Source organism: Hetaerina americana, unplaced genomic scaffold (genome assembly GCF_022747635.1).
Source record: "Hetaerina americana unplaced genomic scaffold, ioHetAmer1.1.p SCAF_86, whole genome shotgun sequence".
NCBI classification, from domain to species: domain Eukaryota; kingdom Metazoa; phylum Arthropoda; class Insecta; order Odonata; family Calopterygidae; genus Hetaerina; species Hetaerina americana.
This window is the reverse complement of record NW_027287494.1, coordinates 1,080,832-1,090,480: the sequence shown is the minus strand read 5'-3', so window position 1 is coordinate 1,090,480 and position 9,649 is coordinate 1,080,832. Positions and strand designations below refer to the sequence as shown.

General features: G+C 35.3%; 1 protein-coding gene across 5 annotated transcripts in view; it reads right to left on the bottom strand.

Moving 5' to 3' along the window:
• Positions 1 to 476: 476 nt before the first annotated feature.
• The window catches only part of LOC139698453 (broad-complex core protein isoforms 1/2/3/4/5-like), a 50,801-nt gene continuing 41,628 nt past the window's right edge, over positions 477 to 9,649 (bottom strand). For all 5 annotated transcript variants that reach the window (XM_071597330.1, XM_071597331.1, XM_071597333.1 and 2 more), the window contains exon 6: positions 477 to 1,033. In XM_071597330.1, the coding sequence (XP_071453431.1) occupies positions 507 to 1,033 (527 nt within the window). In that variant the 3' untranslated portion in view covers positions 477 to 506. The remainder of the gene's footprint in view (positions 1,034 to 9,649) is intronic.

Below are 9,649 nucleotides of genomic sequence, written 5' to 3'. Positions count from 1 at the left end.
AATCATTTCACAAAGATGCTTATTCACAGAAAAACTTTCCCTATTTAAAAAATAACATATTAGCTAAACCTGGAACAGCGGAATCCATATTTTGGCATAGTATGAAAGGATGATAAATTAATGATAGGCTTTCAATTTATGTCAAAGAGATCAGAGAATTTTCCACTTCAAAATAAAATGACTTAAATATAATATATCTAACCCTGAATTCCATAAGCACATCAAAAAGAAATTACTAGACATGTATGTAGAGTATCTGCAAAACAAATATCCTATTCACCAAAAATAACAACAATTTTCACTAATTGCAAAGCTGATAACCAAATAATGATAAAATTATCCTAATAAGTACATTTGTTACTGCAATGCAGTGATGATGAAACATTAGATACAATTTGGCAATTACATACACAATTCGGCTAACAGTAATTCAAGCAAAATAAATATTACACAAAATAAAACTTTCTTCATACATGACAAGACACTATTGTAATACTTATAGTGGATCACTCTTTTTTTGGGTTATGTATTACATTGGTATAGTCAGGATTTTGTGGATGAGACTGAGAGACATGGATGCTCAAATTATCTCCAGAACTTTGAAAAAGATTTCGTGAAGTATTACAAGGAGAGGAAGGATGGTTGCTGGCTGAATCATTGATAGGAATAGAAGATTTCTGAGAAAGATATGGGCCTCCAACTGTGACGAGACTTATTACAGATCCTCCCTTTTCAACATCTACCACTTCTGGTAATAGATTGCCAGCCTGATTTTTATGATACGTATAACGATGCTTCATCAAGCTATTTCTAGAGCTATATGCACGGTTACATGGTATACACCGAAATTCAGTCCCTGTGACTACATGCTTATCTTCCATATGGCGCCTGAGGCTGGATCTTGAGCAGAGAGCCTTGTTGCATAAATGGCAAACGAGCTCCTGATGGCTTGCAGGGTGAAGATTCACGTGTGGGGGAAGAACTGCTTGGATACTGGCCGGAAGGTCAACTGCAACATGCTCCAATGTCATATCTGAAAATGATATGAACAAAGTGGAGTTAGGAAGACATCCAACTGACAATTTTTTCCCCAATAATTTTCCTTGTGTAAGAACTTTTGAAACCACAATGGTTAAAAACAATCACCAAGAACATATGTACTAATGGAGTCATTCATTAATTATATAATGCATTACACATGAGTAAAATATATGGTAGATATTTTTCCAAAGTTATTTGACTCACCCCTCAACTGGTATGTACATTAACAATATAATTATCTTGAAAGCTGAAGAGACTTTTATGCCCGTAAAACACAATGGAAATGTACATGACATGTATTTTCATCCAAGAGTTTTCCATTATGCCGTTCAGGCAGATGCTAAGTATACCCAATGCAATATTTTGTTTTTCTTCTCATCAAAGAAAAAAAATCCTGATTCACCATTTCATTACCAGAAAGCATGCCAAAGTTCTCTTTATTGACTCTGTTAACCCTTGGAGCCCTCACCATGACTGAAAATCATGCATAAGATGTAAGCACAGAGCAGTTTCTCTGTAGACCCATAAGACAGAGTGCTAGGCATTTGAGCGTGAAGGTAGATTGTTGAAGGGCACATGAACGGACATTGGGCAGAGCATTTTGCTACTGATGGGAGGGCCAGGGTTTGACTTACAGGGAGGTCTGCTCCACTCAAGCTGTGTTTTCCAAGCACCAGTTCTTCCTGGGAAACCATAGGTGACACAGTAAAAGGAACTGGCCTCCCTGCCCTCATGGGTGAATTTCACATGCCAAATAGGGCTTAGTATTAAGTGTACACTACCTTCACCAGTCAAACCAACCTTCAGGTTGATTACTGTGGTTTGGTTATTGATTTTGAATCTCATCTAACATCATGCTGGTCATCAACCCCATGCCACAAATAGTAAATTGGTGTCCAAACTCCCTTCCCCCAAGAGTATGAAATACCTATATGCTTAGTAAATTACCACTTGAATGGCAAAGTTAATTAAAATTTTTTCAGTCAAATGAAATTCTTTTCTGAACAGTAAACATTTTTTCCAAGGTCATGCTAAGATTATACTAACATGAGCTAAACTGATATTAGTGTGCTCTTTTACATTACAATGGCCATTAGAAAAGAAGCAATTCTTCATTTTCCGGAGAAATAACAAACCTAGTTACACTGGGGTGCCCACTTCCCTCAAACTGTATAATACACCCCCTCATAATATCAATCCATCCCCCTGCCAGCTACCCCTGACATTCATTGAATCTACTATTATTACACATATAGTCTTTTTACTATTATATGCAGCTACATTTTGAATGAAATATAACCTGAATGTTAAAAAATATATTTTGCAGTATTATCACTTAAGATTTGACATACTAAAAATAATCATTGAGATAATTTCCATGCCACACTGAGAGGAAAATAAGGGAAATTTTACTAGTAAAAAAATAATAATATAAGCTCTTGGTTCAGTGGGTCTATCGTCATAATAGACCATAACATTGGAGGCAAAAGACAAGTCAGGATAACACAGATATTTGAGATAACACACAGTTTGAGTGTTTGCATGTGTGTGGGGTGTAAGTGTTCTTGCATGAATGCATGCTATGTTTTTTTTGTGAATGTATGAATTTGTGATTCTTGCATGCGTTTTTTTTTCTTTTCTAAATTACGGGTGGTGTCCTAACACCCCCCGCCACACGCCCTTGTGGTGACTTGCGGGGTATTAAGTAGATGTAGGTATAGTCAAGGCATCATTTGCTTTGTTTATGCAAATGAGCACAGACACAAAAACATTGGCATGGTAGGATTAGAGCTCTGAATATAAATTTGACTCAATAAAATCATCAGGGGAGTAATAAACCCAAATTGAAATGTGGCTTTTAATGTTTAAATCTGATTTGGTTCAATACCTATGTATTTTTCTAATTGAGTAGGTGAATTGTTATTTACAGAAATTAACATATATTAATGGCTTTTATTGGCAATTTACCTGCATTGATTCATTACTCTCGTGATGTCCTTTTAGATATTGTTGAATCTATTATTGATACGCTCTCTATTTTAAACAGGAGATTCACAATAGTTTTTGCTCAATTACTCCGGGCTGACATTAAAATACATTATATCATTGTATTAACACAATTATTACTAAAATTACAAAATAATTTTAAGTAGGCAATTACCCATATGAATTAAAGCTGTTTCATATTTCAAAGCCCAAAAATGTGAGGGCCACTTTTTAAATCTATAGGAATATATAATGATAAAATTACAGCCCGACTAAGATGTCACTACCAATTAAGATCTCACATGCATAACTACACTATTAGGGGTAAAGTGACTTTGACTAACACTTATTGTAGTCTGTCATCAACTTGCAACTCATTTCATAATGAAAACATTCATTTGTGTAATGGGCCACCGACACAGTTGGAATCGGGCTGTATCCCAAATTTCAAGAAGAGGACTTTATGCTTATTAATGAAGTAATAATTATATTGATGACATTCAATATGGTTGTACCATTTACCAAAATGAATAAAGTATAATAATAATAATTATTATTATTCAAAGTAAAATGCAAAATGAGTGAAAAATAACAGATATTGTTTGATACAAAAAGTTAATTTGAAGGTTTATGAAAATGATAGGGTAAAATATATGACAAACCCTACATGTAGCATAGAGTTTGTTCATATATTAACAACATACTAACAAACCAATCACAGTTATCAGCGATAAGTTTGGTTTCATAGGTAAGAGTAGAGCCCAGCTAGTGCTTAGTCTGATTGCACAAGAAATGCACTCATTAGGATAGGGGAGCAGTTCCTTTCCTTATCATCTGAGGTTTCCAAGGAAGATCTGGTACCCAAAAAAATCTCACAGCTTGGGTGAAGCTGAGGTAAAACACCAAGGGACATCACCTTGAATCGAATCTCAGACCTCTGATCAGTACTCCAGTTCTCTACTCACTTGACTTCCATGCCAAAAGACAGCCTGAGATTAACTTAATAGTCAACTGAGAAAGTTTACCAAGTTAGGGAAGACTTTTACTAACTAGCAAGTTGATGTTGCTACAAACTTGGAATCCCAACCTGAGAAGCAAATAAAAAATGATTGGGACCCCAATAGAAGAAGACCCAGGGGCCTTTGCCACTTCATAGTTGCTTAAATATACACCATGGTGATAGAGATTACAACCCTTGATGTGAGGCCCCTCCAGAGGTTTCCACTGGTCATATTTCTACTATAAAATATTTTAAGTCTACTTAATGCCTTAGCAACATTATCAATGGCTGATCTGATAAGAAATATGAACAAAAATTAAAAGTCATTAATGGGAAGAATACTTATTAAATGGAGTTCATGAAGAACCTGATGGAAGAAACAAGCAATGTATTATTATTAATGAAATGAGCATTCGAGTACATGTCTCAACAGGAGTTAATTATTTGAGAAGGATGGAACAAAGTTTATTTGTTAGAGACATTATAGTCGGGAAAGCTCCATAGAGAAGACAAGGGACAAATATATTGACCAAACAGTGATGGAAGAGCTATCAGAGCACCAAGGAAACTCAGCAAACTTCTAAATGTTTGCTTTTGTGAACTTCAAGTCAACATTTTCGGCTCCCAGCATGAGATAACTTTTGATAATTTAAACGTTCAAACACAATTTAACTGAGAACACTTCTTAACACTTGAGGAAACTCATCAGAAAATGACCAAATCATCTATTCTCCTTCAATTTTCATTAAAACTTTCTGCACCAAATCTTTAGTAATGACTTAAGGTTGCCCACTTCTTTCCTCATCATGAGCAGTCATGCAACCATTTCCAACCCATCCCATCAACTTATAATGTTTTATCCTTAAACTTAAGTGTTCTGACAATGAATTTTAGCAGCTTTCATGCCTTTAGCACTAATAAAACGAATCACAGTGCATATTTCACAGCCAGCAGGATTCTCAATTGGTGGAGGTATTTTAAACAAACGTAAACACAGACGAATGTTTTTGCAATAGTCTCCATGGTTTCCTAACAGATGTAGATACACAACTACACTTGTACAGGCATGTACAAAACATGCACTGACATGCGTATATATTAGCTAGGGGTGGTCAGGATGTCAATAGTTATTGACCAGTCACCTACTGTTTCAATTTAGGTAACCCTTAAAAGATTCATGACATCTACTTTTTCATTTTGAACAAATTCTAACTAGGAGGATGATGCTAATATGTGCACATCCACTAGTGAATATAGTATATTACTGGAACATATATGTAGCTGCCAGGTGGTTCAATTTTAAGCAGCACCTCTTAATTTTAAAATTGGTAACATAGGAGGAGGTTGATTAATATTATTCCTTCAATTACCCTTACTTAGCTTTTGATATAAATTGTGGGGCACATCAAGGAAACTGAAAGCATTCTTGCTAATGAGTTCAAAACAAGTTTAGTTGAATGCATGAAAATATACCCATGGTGGATATATACACTGTGAACTTATTCTGGGTAGGTTACCTCTTGTGAGGCACCTCTACAAGAAATAGCATACTGATGGATTATGTGAACTGATTTCATTCTATGTCATAAACACAAGGGAGAACTTAAATTCAAATACTCATGTGGCGAAATTGCTCAGTTACATTTTTGGCAAATGGGAAAATTAATTTAAATAAGTAAAAAAGATAAAAATAATAAGGCAAACTGCATTAATAATAAAATCTTAGTTATTTCCTGCAAATTATCTGCATTCCAATTTTATGATTTCTCTTGTCCTGACAGAAAAATCTACAAGGAAATTGATGTTAGATCTGATTAACTTGAACTTGAAGGGGAAAGATGCATTCCCATCTCAAATATTGGAAGACCCCATTTCAAGGAAATTCAGCAATGCAACTAACAATTCAATTCAGCAATGCAGCATAACAATTTTTTCTAGCCCATAAGAATAACCTTTAAATAGCAAAGGAAATCTGTTTGAATGACACACTTTATATCAGGCTTCATTGAGACATTTTTATTTTAGGTATGACAGAAGAAATTTAATTATACTAGGCTTAATTCTATGCTTTGCACTAAATTGGGATTAACATGTTTACTACGTAGCCATGTGCTAGAATTTCTTGCCATATTCTTATAAACTGAAAACAATAGCCATTGTCTATGATGTAAATGCATTGGTACATTTTTTCACAATCATTTATCGCATGCATTGAAACTTTTGGATAATTCTCTAAGTATGAAATTATTTATCTATTATATAGGACTGCCAGAGTAATCAGTGAAGTAGCTGCAAGACAGCAGTTCAAACCAATCTTCAATTCTCTTTGTAGAAGGTTGTTTTCTCCAGGATGGAAAAACTTTTCTCTCATTTCCACTTTAGGTGATCAAAGGAGTCTGTGCTAGGCCCCATACTTTTTAAAATATTAACTAATCATCTACACTTAACTTTAATGGTTAGCTACAATAAATGTGCCATGTATGATGATGATGTGAGCATCATAAATTCCTGTAATTCTTTGAATAATTTACTGGATTCTGGTGAACTGGGGATAAAGGCAATGTACAACTGGTGTAACAGGAATGGCATTGTCCTTAAACACAAATGATATTGTTTTCTCCTTCTAAAAATTTTGACTTTCAAAGTAAGATGTGCAATCTCATGGTGGTAGAAAATTTTTAATTTTTAGGGATATATGTTGACCAAAATCTTAAGTGGGATGAACAAATCTCGCAGGTATGCAAGAAAAGCAATTCAGTTTACAACTAGATATCAGTTTTAAAACACACCATAAGTTTAGATGCCCTAAAAATGTTACACGAGGGTAGCTGGAAAGGTTCTCAAAATCATCATTAGATGTCATATCTAGCATAATGAGTTCCCTGCATAGTAATAGGTAAATGCTTTATGAGAAAACAAATAACACATCAGTGCTCTGATCTGCAGTGTGGATACCTCTCCATTGTTATTCCCATGTAGTGGTTTGCGAAGATGGAAAAAATTGAGCTAATTCGAACAGTGATTAAACACTTGTGAAGAAAAGTATGAAAGCAAAAGAAATTCATGCCGACTTTCAGAAGTCTGCTCCTTCATATTCAACTGTTGCCAAGTGAAAAAATGAGTTTAAGTTTGGTCAGGACAGCTTAGATCTGGGCAGTGGTTGGCCAATATGTTCCACTACCTCAGAAATTATTGCTCAAGTGCACAAAATGGTCATGGAGGATCACTAACTGAAAGTGTGAGAAATCAATGAAGCTGTCCAGATGTCATCTGAATGGACATATTACATTATAACAATGGAATTGGATATGAGAAAATTATCTGTTAGATGGGTGCCGTGACTCTTGTTGCTGGATCAAAACTGAAATTGCATCAGAATTGAAATTTCCAAACAATGTTTGACCCGTTTTAAGTACAACCAACAAGATTTTCTGCACCGGTTTGTAACCACAGATAAAATTTTGATTCACTATCAAACCCCAGAGTGAAAACAGCAGTCACAGCAGTAGAAACATGTTGATTCACCACCACCCAAGGCAATACGGTTGGCCAGGAAGGTGATGGCTTCTGTTTTCTGGGATGCGAAAAGGATTCTGCTGATAGATTATCTTCCCAATGGTCAAACAATTACTGAACAATACTACGCTAACCTCCAGGCCCAACTACAGTGAAAGATACATGAAAAAAGGCCAGGTGTGGTAAGGAAGAGAGTCATCTTTCATCAAGGTAATGAACACCCACACAAAAGTGTCATTGCCATGGCAAAATTACGTTAATATGAAACGCTGCCCCACCTACTTGATTAGGCTCCATCAAATAGTGTCTCCCCAAAACTCAAACCTTTTACTAGGTGATTGGAGATTCTCTGCAAACAAAGAACTAACAGCCAAAGTAGACGGGTATTTTAGGAGGCCTGAAGGAATCTAATTTTCGAGATGGGATCAAGATATTGGAAAATTGCTGGACCAAGTGCATCACTGCTCAGATAGACTAAATTAAATAATAAAAAAGTTTCACTCTGTAACTTATGGAATTGTAATCCAGGGAACATCATCCTCATTAAATCAAGTATTTTTAGTACATAATAAAAATATTTGTAATCAACATCATTATCATGCATATTGTTGACCTCTTTTAAAATATTTCGGAATATTAACTGTACCTTGTGTATATATCCACCATGCAGTTATTATTATTATTATTACTTTTTATTTGCCCAGAGAAGTGACTCATTCCAAGAAAAAGAAGAGTGACTTTACAATGAATAACAGTTATCACTGTCACAATACCAGAAGGTGTAAAAATATGTGTTCCTGTGAAAACATCAAACCTTGCTATGGTAGCTAAAGGACCAGCATCAAGGTGCACAATATTGTTCAACAATCTGCCTAAACATTTAAAAAAGACAAGAATTCCACTGTTCAAGAAAAATCTATTTGCATATCTGGTTGATGAGTGTTATTATAGTATAAATGAATAGCTTTGTAAAACATAAGTGTATATTGGGGTCCTCTCATAACTGTATTTTGTATTTCTATTTGGTAATAATGTGATCTATATCCCATTAATGAGTTCGATACACCTGTCATGTATTCTCAATACAGTACACTGTGTCTGCTGGACAAATAAATATATTATTATATTTCAAGCGGTATTAATACTGTGCAGAACCAATATATATAATGTGATTTTTGGACGATGAAAATACTCAGGACAAGGGCTTATGGACTGCATAATTAGGGCCCAAAAAACAGGCTCAAGCCAAATTTTGTTAGCATACCTATTCTCGCCCGAGTAAGAACCAAGCCTCAAACTCAAGTCAAAACCTCAAATTAGTTACTAAAATAGCCACCTACCTGTTTATTGGCAATTGAACTACTTTCAAATTTTGAACCAAGCTGTATAACTGGCTATCAACCAAAGCTAAGTACTCAGTGCAAGACCTTTACAATTGATTATAATGACCTGATTTTATAAATTATATAACAGTGATGAATATAAGTTTGGTAGGTACTGGAAAAGTTCACCCAATTCGGTAGGTGATGGAAGAGTTCACTGAGCTTGGCAGCGTTTGAAATTCACACATCAAGATAGGGGGTCAGCTCCTTCTCCTGTGTCGTCACCTTCCCAGGAAGATATAGTGCCCAAAATATCACTGAGCTTGGGTGAGGCTGAGGGAGGTATGCCAGGGGATTGAACCTGGGCCCTCCAGTCAGTAGTGCAATATTATTATTATTACTTTTTATTTGCCCAGAGATCACAATACAAAAATACCAGGTGGGTGGTGTATGTACATGATATAAGGCACGTCAAAGAGGAGCAAAGACACAGGCTCAGTTAAGATACATAAAAGAAATGATGCTCATAGTTACATAAATGTTTGTTACAAACCCATGAACATTGGCTGTAACATGCACATGCAATCTCAAATTCAGAAAAATCATTGATCATTAACATGAAACAGACCATGACCAGTGCTAGAAACTAAAAGTATGAACTTACTGGCTGGGAATATTGGTGAGATATTCGTCAACTGAGTCGAACATATTGCGCTGTAGATATCTTTTTAATGCATGCCTGAATGCAACAGTTCCCTTTGTATCCTTGATACTTTTGGGTAGT